This window comes from Gopherus evgoodei, chromosome 8, assembly GCF_007399415.2.
Source record: "Gopherus evgoodei ecotype Sinaloan lineage chromosome 8, rGopEvg1_v1.p, whole genome shotgun sequence".
Classification (NCBI taxonomy): Eukaryota; Metazoa; Chordata; order Testudines; family Testudinidae; genus Gopherus; species Gopherus evgoodei.
In genome coordinates this window covers 111,980,164-112,000,911 of record NC_044329.1, presented here as the reverse complement: position 1 = coordinate 112,000,911, position 20,748 = coordinate 111,980,164, and the positions used below count along the sequence as shown (strand labels likewise).

The 20,748-nt window shown below is 45.9% G+C and overlaps 1 protein-coding gene across 13 annotated transcripts in view; it reads left to right on the top strand.

Moving 5' to 3' along the window:
- The window catches only part of ST3GAL3 (ST3 beta-galactoside alpha-2,3-sialyltransferase 3), a 444,286-nt gene that overhangs the window by 347,008 nt on the left and 76,530 nt on the right, over positions 1 to 20,748 (top strand). For all 13 annotated transcript variants that reach the window (XM_030572865.1, XM_030572866.1, XM_030572862.1 and 10 more), the window contains one exon: positions 14,977 to 15,123. In XM_030572865.1, the coding sequence (XP_030428725.1) occupies positions 14,977 to 15,123 (147 nt within the window). The remainder of the gene's footprint in view (positions 1 to 14,976; positions 15,124 to 20,748) is intronic.

The window sequence follows — 20,748 nt, the reverse complement described above, 5'->3', positions numbered from 1 at the left end:
TTCAGCCTAGCTGTTCAGTGTCAGTCTGATCCCAAAGCCCTCTGCTGGATACCTCGCAGGCAGTGAGGAAACCGTTCACTACTTTCCACAAATTCCTCCCTTCCCTGGTGAATACCTCAGGTCAACCCTGCTGTCCTCTCTCCCCAGAGCACCCCAGATTCAGCTCAGTTCCCATTGCACTTTCTCCTTGGCATCCCGCTGTGCCAAGTACAGCACATGAATGCATGGGATACCTGTTCTCTGCACCTGGAGACCTGCTTACATCTGGCTACAATATGGGGGCTTGGCGACCATCTCCGAGGCTCTGAATTTCCTACCACCCAGGTGCCTGAGCTGACTGCCTCGCTCCTTACATCCCGCTGTGAGTGAGTGAGTTCGAGTGAGTTCTCTTAGTAAAGGACTGTCCCCCAGGGCCCTTCCTTTGGCTTGGCTGATGGCTCTTGGCAATGAGGGAGGGTATGTGCAGCTGCTCGTTTCCCAGTAATAGCAGTTTATTCGGCTCCCAGAGGCGAGGCCTTATCTGTTTTTAAGGGTGGTTTGTTCTTGGGAACCAAGATGCCCAGAGGCTAAGCTGACATAGAAAATACTTGTAAAACTAAAATGAAACACAAACCTCAGAGCTAGCATTGCTCTGTGAAGGGCCACTCTGGAATTCAGTCACGGGGGGATGTTAAACTATGTTATGTTTTGTAAGTTACCTTTTTATGAAAAGTGCAAAGCAAAAAGCTTTGGTAGTTGTTAAGGTTTTGTTTGTAGCTTAAAACTAGTTTCCATTTAACTCCTGTAACCTCTTCAGAAACTGCTGGAGATGTAGTCCAGGCAATAGATAGTTCAGAGGGGCACCTTCCCCCACCCAGATTTCTGCCTTCCATTTAGCAACAGCTCAGTGTTCTGAGGGGGCCCATCCAGAGGGACCACTGCAGACTCTGCCCCATAGGGCAGTGGGAGTGGTCAAGGCCTCGGGCTGCCTCTCGCTGGATGCTGCGAGGAGGCAGCAGTTCTCCCTGACAGCAGCACTCACCATTTGTCCATGCAGCGCGGGGAGGAGAAAGCAGCAGGTCAGCTGGCTAAGGGCTGAGCTCCCCCCCCCCCAGTACATGGGGAGCATGATTGTAGACTTCGGGAAGTCTTGGGTGCAAGTAGAGCTGCAAACTTGAAACTAAATAGAGAGAAATGTATCCTAGGGGCTACAGAACTGTCTTTTGTTGGAGATTTTATTTCCAGCCGAGATAGAAAACCTAATAAGATGAAGGTTTCAGCCATTGAAATGATACTATGTCCCCAGTCAAAGAAAGATTCCAGCAGTTCCTGGGAAAGGTTTATTATCTTGGAAAATTCATACCAAATCCATCTACAATAGGGTGGCTTTGAGGAGACTGCTAGCAAATAAAAATGAATGGTACTGGTCTGCAGAACAGGAGGAATCGTGGGAAGGGTTGAAACAACTGATGCAAGGGCCAATGCTGAAGTTCTGTGCGCCAGGCGAACCTATTAAAATTTCAGCAGATACTTCACAGCCTGGATTAGGTGCAGTGATGTTACAGAAATACTGTGACTGTTGGCAACCAATCTCATAAGCAACAAAATCACTGACTGAGGCAGAAACCAGATATGCCCCAACTGAGAACAGGCTTTTGGGAATATTGGTTAACTGTGAGAGAGTCAATCAGTATATTGATGGCCAGACAGTGGGTGTTGAAATGGACCACAAGCACTGATAGGGTTATTTAGCAAACCGCTAAATGACTTCACCTTAAGGATTCAAAGAATGATGATAAAGCTGAAAAAGTATGATTTGGTTGTGACCTACATTCCCAGTAAATTCATGTTTACTGTGAATGCACTTTCCAGAGAGGTAACTCCCACTGTGAACCCAGAAAAGACCTTAGAGACAGAGATGCATGCCTGTGTAGATTTGATTGTAAAGTCAATACCCATAGCTAACGAGAAACTGCCAAGTTAGACGGGAAACGGAGGAAGCTGAAGCATGGGGGACCCTTAAAGAAGTGACAATTGAAGGGTGGCCTGATGAAATAAGCAGTTGCTGTGCAAGTATAAGAGATTAGTGGAACGGCGGACATGAACTTACTGTGATAGATGGGGTGATTTTCAAGGGCAGCAAGGTTGTAATGCCAATGAGCCTCCAGAAAGAAATGCTACAGAAGACCCATGAGGGTCATTTAGGAATTGAGAAGTGTGAACGAGCAGGAGAGGTGATTGTGATGTTCCCGGGGTACAGTCTGGACAGCTGAACAGCTGTGTCCCCTCAATTCTCCAATCTGGGTGCCTTTTACACGGCTTCACTGTGAGTGCAACCGCTCCTGGCAGGGCCATCCTTAGAATTTATGGCTCCTGGCGCAAGTTACCTGAGGGGGATATTGAGGGACAGAGGTGGGGAAGGCGGGGGCTTCACTGAAGGCAGTCCCCAGCCAGCGCTGCTGACCATAGACCCCTGCCCAGCACTGCCCTTCCCTCCGCTGCTCGCCCGGTGTGGCTGCTGACAGGACTCCCAGGCGAGCTCAGGGCTTCTTCCACCCTGCGGCTTGGGCTGTCTGTGTGGGTGCCCATTTTTCTGGGTACCCCGTATTGGCCAGTGGGGCCTCTGGGCCCATGCCCTGTTGGCCTGTGTGTTAATCTGCATGCGGGGGTGATGGAAGCTCTGGCCAGGGCCCCCCCACGCACACCCAGCTTTGAGAGGAGATTCTGCTCTCCAGCACGCATGGCTCCCTCCTGGCACCCACATCACCATTCCAGCTCCTACCTTGTTGATCTTCCAGGGGGTGGAGAGAAGCCCCCTGGCCAGCGGGCAGGGTGAACAGCGGGCGAGGGGGAGGAGTCAGGGGACTTTTTCCACTTCCCCCCTTGTTTTTTAAATTTCCCACCCGTGCTGCTGATTGGTTGTCCTGATTCACTCTGCACATGTGCAGCAAGCGGCATAAAACCCTAGCCAGCCTCCATACGGGTAGTGGCAGCGGAGTCAGAGCACAGCACAAGCAGACCAGGCTGGGGACCCAAATTTCTGGGTGCTCTATGCAGCTGCGTATGCCTAAGGACAGTCCTGGCTTGCTCTCACACAGCCTCCAGCATTCACTCCCAGCTATATTGTCTGAGTGCTATAGCCAGTCACCTTGAATTGCACTGCAGAGCAACCCCAGCAAACTCCCAGTCCCAGGTTTCCCCCCCCAGAAATGTGCGTCTTTTACTTCCCAGCTCCCTTCTGCACAACACAAGCTCATATAAAGTCTGTCATTTCATTAATAGCAAGTGATATGCACAGACCATGTTATCCCAAATGGAGTTTCCCAAACACTTCAATCCAAACAAACACTGGTTTAGATAAAGCAATCAAACAAGTTTATTAACAATGGAAAGATGGATTTCAAGTGATTACAAGTCATGAGGCATAAAAGTCAGAATTGGCTACAAGAAAATATAAGATAAAATGCAATTAATATCTAACTTAACAAGCTAAATGAATTCAAAGCAAAGGTTCTCTCAGCACATGGTCTAGCAGTCTTACTGGCTGGAATTCCTTCTGCCAGGACACTCCCCCAATTCATTGTTAATTTCCTTGTCCTTGCAATGTTGTTGATGGCATGAGTGGAGAGAAAGGGAAGAGAATTTTGGAGCGTCTGTTCCCCTTTCTTGCAGCTCTTTTTCTTTGAAAATCATCTCCAGCTGGGTTTCAGAAGACAGCAGGTCTTTGAGGAAGGAAACTCTAACTGTTTCGTCGCCAAAATGTAGATTTCTCTCTCACACCCTTTTTCCTGCCAAAGAGGAGCTCGTTAACCAAGTGATGATCCATTTCATTTTGTTGACACCTGGCTGAGGCATCTATTTGCCTTTTGTCTTCAAGGAACTGGTTTGTGCCTGCTTTTCTAAACTTAGAATGTCTCGATAATATTACATAGCACAATCTTATAACTTTATATACAATGTTGCTACACATATTTTACCAGGAAATAATTGGCAAATTATGAGTTTTCAAATGAGCCATTATAGTTTTATAAACAGGGAGAACGTAGGGACACAGATTCACAATGTTGTACTGCCCATGGGTCAAACCCTGTGATCGGAAACTGCTTTTGTGCTTGAAATACAAGCCATTCCAGCAGGCAGAGCTGCTGACACCTTGCCCAGTCCCACAAAGGCCTTATGAGAAGGTAGGCACTGATTTACTTATCCGGCAGTCAAAGATTATTGTCACAGATTATTGTTCTCTGTATCCAGAAATTTGCACACTGCACAGTACTAGCAGTAAGTAAGTGCTAGCTGACATGAAGAGAATCTTCTCCAGACGTGGACTCCCAGATGAAGTCTTTGACAAGAATGGGCTGCAGTTTTCCGGTGAATGGACTTGTGGAACAGTCTATAGGGACAATAAAGAACCTTATGAAAAAGACTTTTGACAGTTGATTTGCATAAAGCTTTATTGGTTTACCGAAATACACCTCTGGCGAATGGCTCTTCCCCAGCTCAGTTGTTTATGGGAAGAAGGATCAGGTCTAATTTACAAATCACTGATAACTTGTTGAAATCTTATGAACCATATAGAAGATGAAAGAAAATCAGAAGTGGAAGCAGAAATATTTTAACAAAAGGAGCTGTGATCTCCCATCTCAGGCTCTAAAGCGCACCTGAGGAATCACACCTCTGATACTGAAGGGGTACCATTAAGGAACAGCTCCATGCAAGGTCTTATGTAGTTCGGACAGACCAAGGGGCTACATTTCAGCATAATCAAAGAGATCTAAGAGCTTGTCTACTCCGCTGTAGCTACACCAAAGACACCGTCTATGACGATGGTAGAGGTTTTCCCGTTGGTGTAGGTAATTTGCGACCCTGAGAGGCAGTAATTAGATTGACAGGAGAATTCTCCTGTTAGCCCAGCACTGGCTGCACCTGGGCTTAGGTCCATTTAACTGTGTTGCTCAGGGGAGTGAATTCTTCACTGTCCTGAGTGATGCTGACCTAGTAGACCAGGCCTCAGGGTAATCACAGAAAGTTCTGAAACAGTGACAGTAGATGTGGACCAACTGACTGACTGACTTTATTGTCAACAGACAGAGGAGAAACAGCCAAGGAAGGAAAGAACGATGAAGATTGTAATGAAAGGCTGACACTGAGATCAGCGAGGGAGATTAAACATCCTGGAAGTCTTACAGAGATTTACTAACCTGCCTGGAAAAGGGGTATTTGAGAAAAGTGAGTGGTAGAGACTCACTCCAGAGTGATGTGCTTGTAACCTCTCCTTTCTTGGTAGCCGACATGCTGGGTTTATGGAAATGTACTAGAGTTGAGACGGTAACAATGTGTTATCAGATAGTTGTTAGCTGTTTCAGTATATGTACATAAGAGTTCATTGGGTTTTTTTAGGAGGGAAGATGTAGAGATATGTTTGTACAAGAATATAATTTAAAGTGACTCCCTCATAAGGAACACAGGAATTTTGAGCCATGCCCCGGAAGCAAGGGGTGAGAATACAGTAGCTGTGTACAGCAGTTCACCGCAGACGTTCTCTAGTTTGTTTTTGAAATGTCCCTTTCTTATTCACTGGCTTGCTATATAACGAACCCCAAGCTCATTGCAATAACTCTGCTAGATACCAAAAATCATGGACTGAACAGTGACAGTTATAACAGTCTGTAATTCACTAAGCCCCTCCCTTTCTTTCCCCTCCGTGATAGGAGGAGTGTTAACAGGCCCCTTTACCTTGAATGGCCTCTTGAAATATGTGTTAACGCTTATGCTAACAATCCCAGAATGTTTCGAAGGAGCTGATGGAGGAGATATCTGAGCCATTAGAAAAGTCATGGAAGACAGGAGACATTCCAGAGGACTGGAAAAGGACAAATCTAGTGCCACTCTATGAAAAAGGAAATAAGGACAACCTAGGGAATTACAGACCAGTCAGCTTAACTTCTGTATCTGGAAAGATAATGGAGCAAATGATTAAGCAATCAGTTTGCAAACAGCTAGAAGATGATAAGGTGATAAGTAACAGTCAGCATGGATTTGTTAAGAATAAATCACATCAAACCAACCTGAGAGCTTTCTTTGACAGGGTAATAACCTTGTGGATGTGGGGGAATAGCAGATGTGGTATATCTTGACATTAGCAAGGGGTTTTACTATTTCACATGACCATCTCATAAACAACATAAGGAAATACAACCTGGATGGAGCAACTGTAAGATGGATGCATAACTGGTTGGAAAACTGTTCCCAGAGAGTAGTTATCAGTGGTTCACAATCAAGCTAGAAGGGCATAATGAGTGGGGTCCCGCAGGGATAAGTTCTGGGTCTGGTTCTGTTCAGTATCTTCATCAATGATTTAGATAACAGCATAGAGAGGACACTTATAAGTTTGTGGACGATACCCAAGCTGGGAGGGGCTGCAAGTGCTTTGGAGGACAGGATTAAAATTCAAACTGATCTGGACAAACTGAAGAAATGGTCTGAAGTAAATAGGATGAAGTTCAATAAGGACAAATGCAATGTTCCTTCCTAAGTGGAGTACTATGAGTTGCACACATACAAATGGGCAATGACTGCCTCGGAAGGAGCACTGCGGAAAGGGAGCTAGGGTATCACAAGGTAAATATGAGTCAGCAGTGTAACACTGTTGCAAAAAAAGCAAACATCATTCTGGGATGTATTAGCAGGAGTGTTGTAAGCAAGACACGAGAAGTAATTCTTCCGCTCTGCTCCATGCTGATTAGGCCTCAACTGGAGTAGTGTGTCCAGTTCTGGGCACCACATTTCAGGAAAGATGTGGGCAAATTGGAAGTCCAGAGAAGAGCAACAAACATGAATAAAGATCAAAAAGATCTCACAAAACTAAGTGATTGGGCAACAAAATGGCGAATGAATTTTAATGTGGATAAATGTAAAGTAATGCACATTGGAAAAAATAATCCCATCTATACATACAATATGATGAGGGCTAATTTAGCTACAAGAAGTCAGGAAAAAGATCTTGGAGTCATCGTGGATAGTTCTCTGAAAACATCCATGCAGTGTGCAGAGGCGGTCAAAAAAGCAAACGGGATGTTAGGAATCATTGAAAAGGGGATAGAGAATAAGACGGAGACTATATTATTGCCCTTATATAAATCCATGGTATGCCCACATCTTGAATACTGTGTACAGATGTGGTCTCCTCACCTCAAAAAAGATATACTGGCACTAGAAAAAGTTCAGAAAAGGGAACTAAAATGATTAGGGGTTTGGAGAGGGTCCCATCTGAGGAGAGATTAAAGAGGCTAGGACTAGTCAGCTTGGAAAAGAGGAGACAGACTAAGGGGGGATATGATAGAGGTATATAAAATCATGAGTGATGTGGAGAAAGTAGATAAGGAAAAGTTATTTACTTATTCCCATAATACAAGAACTAGGGGTCATCAAATGAAATTAATAGGCAGCAGGTTTAAAACAAATAAAAGGACGTTCTTCTTCACACAGCGCACAGTCAACTTGTGGAACTCCTTACCTGAGGAGGTTGTGAAGGCTGGGACTATAACAGCATTTAAAAGAGAACTGGATAAATTCATGGTGGTTAAGTCCATAAATGGCTATTAGCCAGGATGGATAAGGAATTTTGTCCCTAGCCTCTGTTTGTCAGAGGATGGAGATGGATGGCAGGTAAGAGATCACTTCATCATTGCCTGTTAGCTTCACTCCCTCTGAGGTACCTGGCATTGGCCACTGTTGGTAGATTGGATACTGGGCTAGATGGACCTTTGGTCTGACCCAGTACAGCCGTTCTTATATCTAGAAAACATAACCTATGAGAGAGGATTGAAAAAACTGAGTTTGTGTAGTCTGGAGAAGAGAAGACTCAGAGGGGACATGATATCAGTTTTCAAGTACATACAAAGTTGTTGTAAGGAGGAGGGAGGTAAATTGTTCTTGATCTCTGAGGCTAGGACAAGCAGCAATGGGCTTAAATTGCAGCAAGGGAGGTTTAGGTTGGACATTAGGAAAAACTTCCTGTCAGGATGGTTAAGCACTGGAATAAATTGCCTAGGGAGGTTGTGGAATCTCTGTCACTGGAGATTTTTAAAATCAGGTTGGACAAACACCTGTCAGAGATTGTCTCGATCAGAGTGGGCAAATTTTTTGGCCTGAGGGCCACATCAGGGCATAGAAATTGTATGGCAGGCCATGAATGCTCATGAAATTGGGGTTGGGGTGTGGGAGGGGGTGAGGGCTCTGGTTGGGGGTGCAGGCTCTAGGGTGGGGCTGGGGATGAGAGGTTTGGAGTGTAGGAGGATGCTCTGGGACCAAGGGATCAGGTTTGGAGAGTGGGAGTAGGATCAGGGCTGGGGCAGAGGGCTGAGGTGTGGGGAGAGGCTCAGGGGTGCAGGCTCCGAGCGACACTTACGTCAAGTGGCTCCTGAAAGTGATTGCATGTCCTTCCTCTAGCTCCTACACAGAGTGTGGCCAGGTGGCTCTGCACGCTGCCCTGTCCAGAGGCACCGCCCCTACAGCTCCCATTGGAGCGCCGGAGGGGGCCATTGGAGCATGTAGGAGCTGGAGTGGGGCCATGCCATGGCTTCTGGGAGCTGCATGGTGCGTCCCGCGACCCTGTGCCCTGGCTGGAGCACTGGAGCAGGACAAGCCCTTGATCCCGCTCCCCAGCGGGAGCTCGCGGGCCGGCTTAAAACAGCTCATGGGCTGTATCTGGCCCATGGATTGTAGTTTTCCCACCCCTGCTCTAGATAATACTTAGTCCTGCCATGAGTGCAGGGGACTGGACTAGATGACCTTTGGAAGTCCCTTCCAGTCCTACATTTCTGTGATTCTATGCTGAACATCCTGTTCCACCTTGTATTTGGCAGTGGTGTTCTAAGTGTGTTTGGCAGAGCTGGAGAAGAGCTGTTAACTCGAAAGCTTGTCTCCTTCATGAACAGCAGTTGGTCCAGTCAAAGACATGACTTCACCCCCTTGTCTCTCTAAGCAGGGGAGCGGAACCTTTTTTCTATCGGGGCCATTGACCCACATCAAAAATCAGTCGGAGGCCACACACAGCCCCAGGATGGCGGGCACAGAGGCTCAGGGCTTCCCTCTGCAGAGGGACTAGCCAGTGCTCGCGGCTCCAGGCCTGCGGGGAGCACGGAGGCTTGAGACTTCCCTAGGCTCTGGGATGGGACCAGAAATAGGTTCAGAGTGCAGGAGGGGGCTCTGGGCTGGGGCCAAGGGGTTTGGGGTGTGGAAGCAGGCTCAAAACTGGGGCAGGGGATGGGGGGGGATGCAGCTCCGGCTGGTAGTGTGGGCTTCGAGGTGGAGATGGGGATGGGACGGGGTGGGAGGAGGTTCAGTGTGCGGGCTCCAGGTGGGAGCTTGGGTGCAGAAGGGGGTTCAGGACAGGGACAGGGTTGGGGTGCGTGTGGCAGTGTGGGGTCCGGGAGAGAGTTTGGGTGCAGGAGGGGGATCTGGGCTGGGGTAGGGTGTGGGGTGCAGGCTCTGGCCGGGAAGCACTTACCTTCCAGATGGTAGTGCAGCGGGGCTAAGGCAGGCTCCCTGCCTGCCCTGGCTCCGTGCTGCTCTGCTCCCCAAGGTGGCCAGCATATCTGGCCCCCAAGCGGAGGAGCCAAGTGGCCCTACACAGTGCGTACTGCCCACGGCCTCTGACACTTTCTCCGCATCTCCCATTAGCTGCAGTTCCTGACCAGTGGGAGCTGCAGAGCTGGCACTGGGGGCGGTGGCCGATCTGAACTTCCCCAAAGTTTGTGTGTATTTGCAAAGGGGAGTTTGGTTCAGGCTCTTTTGCATAGCAATGTTTGTACTGTCTGAGTTTAGGGCTTCTCCCAATTGTTCTAATAAATTTCCTTTTTTATGTAAATTACCTTGGAATTCAGGTGCGTTGGGGGATAATCCTCAGAGATGAGGCAAACAAAATATTTGACCTGTGGTGAGACGTGGAAATGGTGGGACCAAAGCATCTGAGCTGTGGTGCTTTGGTCAAAGACAATAGTACAAAATGCTGATTGAAGTCATTGGGGAGCACAAGGAAAGCCGGGGAGCTGAAGGAATGATGGGACTAGGTAATACACCTCATTCCCTAGATCACCTCTTGCTGGGTGGGGCTAGTACTGCAGAAAGTAAAAGCTCCTTCCAGGTATTTCTAAAGCTTTCCATACTGTGCTTAAGGTGGGCAGTGGAATAGTTGTGAGCACGTCACAGTGCTCCTGCCATGTTCCCTACAGCATCATCTTCTCCGGAAGACTGGGCCTGCAGAAAATGAGCTTCCCCACATGCACTGCCCTGTGCCATTCCTTACTGTTACCTCCCGCTGGTAGAAGCAGCCACTGTTTATGATGGATTGATCTAAAATAGCTGAGAATGGGTTTGAGAGTCTTTGTTTAGTATCTTTATAATTAGGGCCCTACAGAATTCATGGCCATGAAAAACATGTCACGCACTGTGAAATCTGGTGATGTGTGTGCTTTTACTCTACTATACAGATTTCACAGGGGAGACCTGTGTTTCTCAAATTGGAGGTCCTGACCCAAAAGGGACTTGCAGGGGGATCACAAGGTTATTTTAGAGGGTCATATGGCCACCCATCTTTACTTCTGCTCTGCCTTCAGAGCTGGGCGGCCGGAGAGCAGTGGCTGTTGGCCAGATGCCATACTCTGAAGGCAGTGCCCTGCCAGCAGCAGCGCAGAAATTAGGGTGGCAGTGCCACAACCTCCCCCCACAATAATCTTGCAACCCTCCCCCCATAGCTCCTTTTTGGGTCAGGACCCCTACAACTACAACACTGTGAAATTTCAGATTCAGATAGAAATTTGTGATTTAAAAAATCTTATGACCATGAAATTGACCAAAATGATCTGTGACATTGACAGGGCCCCATTTAGAATAGGGCCTGTATTTGTTGGAGCTGTTCTGTTTGTGTTATTCTTCACCCAGATGTGGATACCTTCGCATACCCAATGGTCTGTTACAAAGTGAACGCCATACTTGAAGAAAGCAGTAAATAAAGATGCTTAATCCAGTTTAGACATGAGTCAAAGGTCCCGCTTCCTTATCTGTCAGACCCAGCTGTCACTGGATTTATGAAGTGTTCCACTCTGCAGTCAATTACTCTTTCCCACAGCTAGGGTATGAAAGACTCAGGCAGTCTGTACTTTCTGCTGCCAGAGTGAGGGAAATGTGTAACTGACTGCAGAGGTCAGTTTGGGGGGCAGGCAGGCAGAATTTCACTGTTTTTCAGTTCACTGTATCTTGGCCTTACATTCAGCTTGGTGGTTTGGGGGGGATAACAAGAGTTTACAGTCATAACAGTAGTGGAATTCTGGAGGGAGTAGCCATGGTCCAGAGCGAATGTTCCATGGACTTGAAATGGCTCTAGATGCACCTGGTCTCTTTTGGGGTATTCCTCCCAGGCTCTGCCCTTCAGCATTGGAGGAGCAGTTGTGTAGTTACTGGACACATGCTGCATATATGTATTGGAAGTCCATGTTTCTGTGGCTCGATCCTATGAGGAGTGTGACTGATGCTCCCTAGGGGTATCCAGGGTTGTAAGGCATCTCACCACCACCTGCCCTTAGTGTGAGGCAGTCTTGTCTGTGTCTGCTGTGAGTCAACTCCCCAAAACCAGCAGCACAAGCTCTGCCTGCCAGGCCTCTGCCGGCCTCATGCTCTCTGTACAGGTAACAATAGGCACTCACCAACCCCTGAGTTCCCAGAGCATTCCCTGCAGTGTCCAGCCCCTTCTCCACTGAGCACTGACAGATTTACCAGCCCTGCTGTTCCCAAAGGAGAGAACACAGCAGCTTGTCTGGGTTAGCGCAGGACCACCTTGCTTAACCACAGCACTTAGATACATTTATAGTGAAAACAAGAATACGTTTATCATCAAAGGTTCAAGTAATAGTGAGTAAGAATGTAGGAAACAAATGGCTAAATATCAAACAAAATCACAATACTTTCTAGAGAATGAACCTAACTAGCACGTTTACCTCCTGAAGCTTTGTCTCTCCCAAAATTCTCTTCAGCATTTCAACCAAGTCTGGTTGAGACCCTTTTCCAGGAAGCAAAACCACTTGTTTTTCTTTCTTCCTTGGTGAAGGGTGCCTGGGTGTCTTCCCTGCATAGAGTCAGGCAAACCTTTGAAGTGCATCTCCAGATATGGTTCTTCCTGCCCCACTGTTTCTCTCTCTTTGACCGTGTCTACACTTAGGTTTGTCTGGCAGCACAGCTGCAGCACTTCAGTGTGGAAACTCTCTGTGCCAAGGGACTCTCCTGTCTGCATAGTGAATCCACCTCCCCATGTGGCAGTAGCTAGGCCGAGGAAAGAATTCTTCCATTGACCCAGCACTGTCTATACTGGAGGTTAGGTTGGCTTAACTGCATCTCTGCAAGCTGTGGATTTTTCACACCCCTGAGAGACACAGCTATGACGTTGGAACTTTTCACTCTAGACCAGTCCTTAGTTCCTCCCTCTGAAGTCCTCACACTCAATTTACATATTAACAGGTTGCTGGATAAACATTCTTGTCTGACAGAAAACCTGTTTTTCAGCTTCACTGGTGGCCAGTACCTACCGACTTCAGGAACATAACTTCCGTATATATACATTTCTCCTTGTATAGTTTGTGTACATACGTATCACAATGATTTTGATGACTGGAGTGGCACAGGCATTTATTCAAGACCTCACCTAACACCCTTTGGTGAACTAGAATGGACACCCCAGACCTGGGGAATCATCACTGAGTGGGTCTGATTCCCTCGGGGTCCTGCAGGGATCAGTTTTTGGCCTTATGCTGTTTCACATCTTTATCAGTGGCCTGGAAGAAAACATAAAATCATCACTGATAAAGTCTGCAGATGACACAATACTTGGGGTAGTGGTTAATAATGAAGAGGACAGGTCACTGATTTAGAGTAATTTAGATTGTTTGCCAAACTGGCCACAAGTAAACAATATGTGTTTTGATACAGCTAAATGCAAATGTATACCTCTAGGAACAAAGAACTAGTGTGATCCTGGGCTGCAAAAACAGGAATTTCGAGTAGGAGCAGAGAGTTTATTTTACCTCTGGATTTGACACTGGTGCAACCGCTGCTGGAATCCTGTGTCCAGTTCTGGTGCCCACAGTTCATGAAGGATGTTGATAAATTGGAGAGGGGTCCAAGAAGAGCCAAGAGAATGAGTCTAGAAATAGACTCAAGGAGCTTAATCTGCTTAGTTTAACAAAGAGACAGTTAAGGGGTAATTTGATCACAGTCTCTATTTAACTGGGGAACAAAGATTTGATAATGGGCTCTCCAGTCTAGCAGAGAAAGGTCTAATGTGATCCAGTGGCTGGAAGCTGAAGTTAGACAAATTCAGACTGGAAGTAAGGTGTCAGTTTTTAACAGGGAGAATAATTAACCACTGGAACAACTGGCCAAAGTCGTCTTCATCACTGAGTTTTTAAATCGAGGTTGGAGGTTTATCTAGAAGACATGTTCTAGGAATTACTTGGGGGCAGGTCTCTGATCTGTGCTGTACAGGAGGTAAGACTAGATGATCGCAGTGGTCTCTTCTGACCTTAAAATCTGTGCCTCTAGAATCTGTGACCCACGAGAGGCCTGTAACCCTCTGCATCCCCTTGCCATTAGGGATTAAGAGGTTCCTGAGTCACTGTGACAAACAAGTGTCAGAGGGGGAGCCGTGTTAGTCTGGATCTGTAAAAGCAGCAAAGAATCCTGTGGCACCTTATAGACTCTCAGACGTTTTGGAGCATGAGCTTTCGTGGGTGAATACCCACTTCCTCAGATGTGACAAACAGGCAACATAAGCTAGCAAGTCTTGTTACTGCATTGTGGCTGCTAATGGGTTAAAAGCCCTCTAGTTCTTCCCATGTTTAAATTCTGCTTTCCTTTGATGTAAAGATCCAGAGCACTACCAGGTAATCATGGCCTAGATCCCCCAGACGTGTTTTTTTCTTTAGCAAGTTTAATTTACACCTTCAGCGTTCTAGCTGGGTGTGTATTCCTAAGGGTAAACAATCTGATACAGACGCTGAGGATGAGGCTACCTGAGCATTGCAGAGCTGTGTCTGCCAAGAGCTAGGAGAATCTCTGAAACACTCAGCACTGCTTAGTTATTGCCCAGAAAAAGTGCATGCTGTCACATGTGTGAGATGTGGTGAATGCAAAAAGGGTTGGCTAGAGAACGTGATTAAAATGGAGAGAAACTATCCACGGTCATTTATCAGTCATTTTATCAGCCCTGTTCTTGTTAAGATCCTGAATATTCTCTCTCTGTCTCTTTTCTTCGCCTGCGTGTTAATTCCCAGTTGTTTCCCAGTGGGAGGACACTGGAAGGCGAGTAGGATACTTCTCTCGTAATTGGTCCCATCCCAATGTCCTATGCTCCTTCCTCCTATTTTATGTTTTCCACTTTCTGCAGCTGTGGGATATTTCTGGAGGCTAGTGGCTCCAGGGTAGCTGAAAAGGCCAGCTTGGCACGGAATGAGACATGTTCATAAGGCAGCTTCCAAAGCCAAGTGGCTATGTCCATCCCACTGATCTCTCAAGTTTGCTGAGTAAACACTCTAGGGAGGCCAATTAATGGGGAAGACACAATTACCCTGTTTATTTATGGTTTGTTCATTTGTTTGTTTTTATTCTGCACCATGCGTGTGCATGGCAGTTTACAGAGCAAGATAGTCCCTTATAAGCTTACAGCCTAATTCAAGTATGACCCAGCAAGGGATGACAGTAACTCTAGGGTAGAAGCGGGACATGGGAAAATATGATTCACACACCGGAGGAGTATGTGGCATATGGCATCAGTTAGAGATTTTCTTGGATGTTTGGCTAATGATTTTTGATCAGTTGTGACCAGTACTAATGCTGTGTCCAAGGGGAGAATGAGAATAGCTGTTTCTGGTGGATTTTTGGAGGATGACAGTGACATGGCATCTGTGTTATCTGACCACCTGTGCTTGTTTTGCTGTCTCCATTCCCTAGAGTGCATCTGATGGATTTTGGAAATCAGTGGCTACCCGTGTCCCAAGAGAACCTCATGAGATTCGCATCCTGAATCCGTACTTCATCCAGGAGGCAGCTTTCAGCTTCATTGGCCTGCCTTTCAACAACGGCCTGATGGGCAGAGGGGTAGGTGCAAGGTGGGGCAAAGAAATCAGAGGGGATGGAAGAAGATGACACCAGAACTTAGTCTGTTTACACATCTGCTGCTGGTTGAAAAGGAAATGTGAAGTATGAGGGTGCTGACAACAGAACTTACTCTATTAAAAGTGTGTCAGTAGAGACTGATTGGAGCATTCGAACAGGGCACATTGTGTAAACTTGCAGAGTGAAAACATGTGTAAGGACTTAAAGAAACATGTATATCGTATTGTATAATTTGGGAGACAATCTGTGATCATTTAATCAGACTGTATTGTAATGCTGCATGTACACAAGAGGGCCGTTTGTCATTGCCGACTTGTATGTGTTTACCATGCGATCTTAGTGTTCTGTTAATTTTTTCCTCCTAGATTAATTCCTCCAACCCCGTGATCAGTTATTCCTCTTCTTCTGATTCCCTTCAGTGAGTCAGTATCTTTCTGGCAATGAGAAGACCAGAATTTGAACACAATGTTTAGGTGTAGTTACCCCAGAGTCATATTGAGACAGACTGTTGACTCCACGCTGTGTGGTGTGATGGCTTTGCATACAGCCCCAAACTGCATCCCAAATTGGGTCCCAGTCTTCAGTGTTGAGATGTGAGAGATTAATGTCGTCATTAACAAGAGCAAGTGTGAATCTTTTCATCAGCTCCTCTAGCCTGTCCTTTTCTTCAGGAATATAGCAGTTGCCAGGCCAGATCAGAGCAAGAGCCCCCAGCCCAATATCCTGTCCCCATAATGATCAATGTGAGCTGTGCTCGAGGAAGGCGCAAAACATACATCTCACACACACACAAACTACATTCCAGTAACACTAATAAGGGTGCAGGGTCAAGCTCTCAAAACTGAGGAAATGCCAGAACTAAGGCTACCTGTGTGATTTTAATTCAGCGCCTTTGTGCATCTACATTAGGACAGTCGTTACTTACACAATCACATACTGTCGCTTCCACACAAATCCTGCCTCAGTCAGTGCACAGGGTGGACAGCGCTCGCAGAATGAGCAGCTGTCCAATAGTTTGTTTTCTCCATATTGTTCAATGTGTGGTCCTATATCTCGTTTATTGCACACTTCAGACCTTGCAGACAGATCCCCACTGGCTTGTCTCGGGGGCTCACCATTGTAGCACCTGAGCGCTTCATGTTCATTGATGTATTTGTTTTCACAACACTTCAGTGAGATGCATGGGTTTTATCTCCATTTTGTCCTTTGAGTGTGCGCTGCCTGTTCCTACTCTTGGGATGCTCTGACACAGCCTGAAGGGTGGAACTCTAGCTAGCAGCAGTCTTTGGCGCGCTCACATGCCTCCCTCATTCCTCTCCTCCCTCAACATGGGAAATTCCAAGGTGACGGTACAGACGGGACGGGACGCTCCCAAAGCCTCAGTTCCTTCCAACCGCGAGCAGCAGAATGGTTTTCTGTGGGGCGCCAGAGTCCCCTCAGATCTGTGATTAGCTGGTTTAAATCTTAGTTACAAAGTAGTTAAATTGTTGTCAATTAGGTAATAATATAGTTACAGTAAGTTAGTTACTTGGTCTGGAACTGAAGAACAAGCCTGGTTTCAGAAGATACATATTTTGTCTGATAGTGTTCCTGGCATCAGATACACATGCTAGATGCCTCCCATGTTTAAGTGAAGGACACTCACCCTGCAAGTGTTCAGTTTGCTCAGTGTTAACAATGAGGTCAAAGAAGGAAAGACAAAAGAGGCTTCAAGCAATACTCTTACAAGAGGTACAGTTGGCAAAATCCTCCAGAACTTGGAAAGAACAGGATTCCAGGAGAGCCCACAGGCTGGCACTGGCAGCAGACATGTCTACTAGAAAGAAAGATAGATCTTTCTCCTCTACATCTACTGCTAAAAAAAATCTAGTGACAAGGATCAGCAAAGGAAACCCACTGAGGTGTGGGCCTCTTTGTTTACAGACAAGCTTTTGGGTAAAGTTTTGACAGGCAAGACAGCTCTCCGCAGTGTCAGCCTCTTTGAAAAGAGTCAATCCATGAGAGAGAGATTTTTCTGAACAAAACATGTTTAAGGAGCCAATGCATGATATATATCCTCATGGGAAGGTGAGGAAAGATTCTTCCTCAGGTCAGATATTCTTGGATCCGAATGAACCTGTTCTGAAGGTGAGGCTTAAGCAACTGGTGAGATGAGGGACTGCTGCAGCACCACAGCAGGTAGTAGTCAAGGTTTGTAGATCAGATCCATTCCTGATTCAGCCAGAGATTGAATCAGGTATAGTAAGCGAACAGGCAGAAGACATATGCAACAGCCTCAGATATGTGTTTCTCCAGAAAGTAGAGGATGTGTAGAAGAACTGAGAATTTCTCCTCTAGTTTCATCACCTAAAACACCCTCTGTTTTTCCCAGAGAAGAATTTTTCTCACATTGCCTTGTCCAGCTAAGGGTATTGCTGTCTCCAGGGCTGTCTGAACCGAGAATGACCCCAGAGAGGAGTAAGAATATTGGTTGCAGACCAGACTATGGGTTGCAGACAAAGATATGTACAACCAGAGCCAAATGTGGTTTTCTGCCTGACTGGAAGATGCCACTTTATAGTTGGGCCTGTTTCTTTTACTGGTCACATCTGTGGTTTCATATCTCCATGACTGACTTTTCTGGCAACAGTGCATGGGTGTGATCAGCCTGATAGCTGCGAGCAGGGAAGACTGTCCTCCCCATTTTGCCTGTGCTCAATATGGGGCTTGTAAACCCATCACACACCCAGATCCTTTTCAGCAGTACAACCACCTAGCCAGCAATTCCCCATTTCATAGTCATGCACCTGAACTTTCCTTTTTACGTGAAGTCCTATGAACTTGTCTTCACTGAATTTCATCTTCTTGAATTCAGACCAGTTCTCCATTTTGTCAAGGTTGTTGTGAATTCTAATCCGGTTCTCCAAAGTTCTTGCAACTTCTCCCAGCTTGGTGTCATCTGTAAATTTTATAAACATACTCTCCACTCCACTATCCAAGTCATTAATGAAAATATTGACTAGTACTGGATCCAGAACTGAACCCTATTGGCCACTGTCGGTAGACAGGATACTGGGCTGGATGAACTTTTGGTCTGAGCCAGTACGGCCTTTTTTTTTGTTCTTATGTTCTCACTAGATACGCCCTTTCCGTTTGACAGCGAGCCATTGATAACTACTCTGTGCATACGGTCTTTCTTCAGGCTCTGCTGACTTGAATACATCTACTTACGTAAATATTCTTTAAGTGTTTTTTCTCTGTTTTGGCTTGTGTTCCTTCCCCCTGGTTGTCAGTATTACTTGTGTTGAGTATCTGGTCACCATTACCCTGTTTAGTGGAAACTCAGGCAAAACAGGCATTAAACACTTTGGCTTTCTTGATATCATTGGTTATGAGCTTCCCTTTCCCACTTCATCTTTCTCTTGCTCTTTAGTATTAAAGGACCTCTTCTTGCAATGGTTCAGCCTCCCACCTCCTTCTGGACCTTAGAACAAGTGTTACCTTTAGCACTGTTTACTTGTGTTAGTTTCTAATTTCAAAAATGTGGGGGGGGGGGCTTCATCCCAGTTTAGATTGAAGGAAATTAAAGACATAAAGAAGTTTCATTTCCACAAGCTTTCTCTAACTTCTATAATCCCTTCTCTTTCCCTTCTGGATTGGTTTGCAGCTCTGGATTTAAAAGACGCTTATTTTCATATTTCAATAAGACCCTGTCAACAGAAATACCCGTGCTTTATAGACTCATAGACTCTAGGACTGGAAGGGACCTCGAGAGGTCATCGAGTCCAGTCCCCTGCCCTCATGGCAGGACCAAATACTGTCTAGACCATCCCTGATAGACATTTATCTAACCTACTCTTAAATATCTCCAGCGATGGAGATTCCACAACTTCCCTAGGCAATCTATTCCAGTGTTTAACTACCCTGACAGTTAGGAACTTTTTCCTAATGTCCAACCTAAATCTCCCTTGCTGCAGTTTAAGCCCATTGCTTCTTGTTCTATCATTGGAGGCTAAGGTGAACAAGTTTTCTCCCTCCTCCTGATGACACCCTTTTAGATACCTGAAAACTGCTATCATGTCCCCTCTCAGTCTTCTCTTTTCCAAACTAAACAAACCCAATTCCTTCAGCCTTCCTTCATAGGTCATGTTCTCAAGACATTTAATCATTCTTGTTGCTCTTCTCTGGACCCTCTCCAATTTCTCCACATCTTTCTTGAAATGCGGTGCCCAGAACTGGACACAATACTCCAGTTGAGGCCTAACCAGCGCAGAGTAAAGCGGAAGAATGACTTCTCATGTCTTGTTTACAACACACCTGTTAACGCATCCCAGAATCATGTTTGCTTTTTTTGCAACAGTATCACACTGTTGACTCATATTAAGCTTGTGGTCCACTATGACCCCTAGATCCCTTTCTGCCATACTCCTTCATAGACAGTCTCTTCCCATTCTGTATGTGTGAAACTGATTGTTCCTTCCTAAGTGGAGCACTTTGCATTTATCTTTATTGAACTTCATCCTGTTTACCTCAGACCATTTCTCCAACTTGTCCAGATCATTTTGAATTTTGACCCTGTCCTCCAAAGCAGTTGCAATCCCTCCCAGTTTGGTATCGTCCGCAAACTTAATAAGCGTACTTTCTATGCCAACATCTAAATCGTTGATGAAGATATTGAACAGAGCCGTTCCCAAAACAGACCCCTGCGGAACCCCACTTGTTATACCTTTCCAGCAGGATTGGGAGCCATTAACAACTACTCTCTGAGTACGGTTTTCCAGCCAGTTATGCACCCACCTTATAGTAGCCCCAGCTAAATTGTACTTTCCTAGCTTATCTATAAGAATATCATGCGAGACTGTATCAAATGCCTTACTAAAGTCTAGGTATATCACATCCACCGCTTCTCCCTTATCCACAAGGCTCGTTATCCTATCAAAGAACGCTATCAGATTAGTTTGACACGATTTGTTCTTTACAAATCCATGCTGGCTATTCCCTATCACCTTACCACCTTCCAAGTGTTTGCAGATGATTTCTTTGATTACCTGCTCCATTATCTTCCCTGGCACAGAAGTTAAACTAACTGGTCTGTAGTTTCCTGGGTTGTTTTTATTTCCCTTTTTATAGATGGGCACTATATTTGCCCCCTTCCAGTCTTCTGGAATCTCCCCCATCTCCCATGATTTCCCAAAGATAATAGCTAGAGGCTCAGATACCTCTTCCATTAACTCCTTGAGTATTCTAGGATGCATTTCATCAGGCCCTGGTGACTTGCAGGCATCTAACTTTTCTAAGTGATTTTTTACTTGCTCTTTCCTTATTTTCTCTTCTAAACCTACCCTCTTCCCGTAAGCATTCACTATACTAGACATTCCTTCAGACTTCTCAGTGAAGACCGAAACAAAGAAGTCATTAAGCATCTCTGCCATTTCCAAGTCTCCCGTTACTGTTACCCCCTCCTCATTGAGCAGTGGGCCTACCCTGTCCTTAGTCTTCCTCTTGCTTCTAATGTATTGATAAAAAGTCTTCTTGTTTCCCTTTATTCCCATAGCTAGTTTGAGTTCATTTTGTGCCTTTGCTTTTCTAATCTTGCCTCTGCATTCCTGTGTTATTTGCCTATATTCA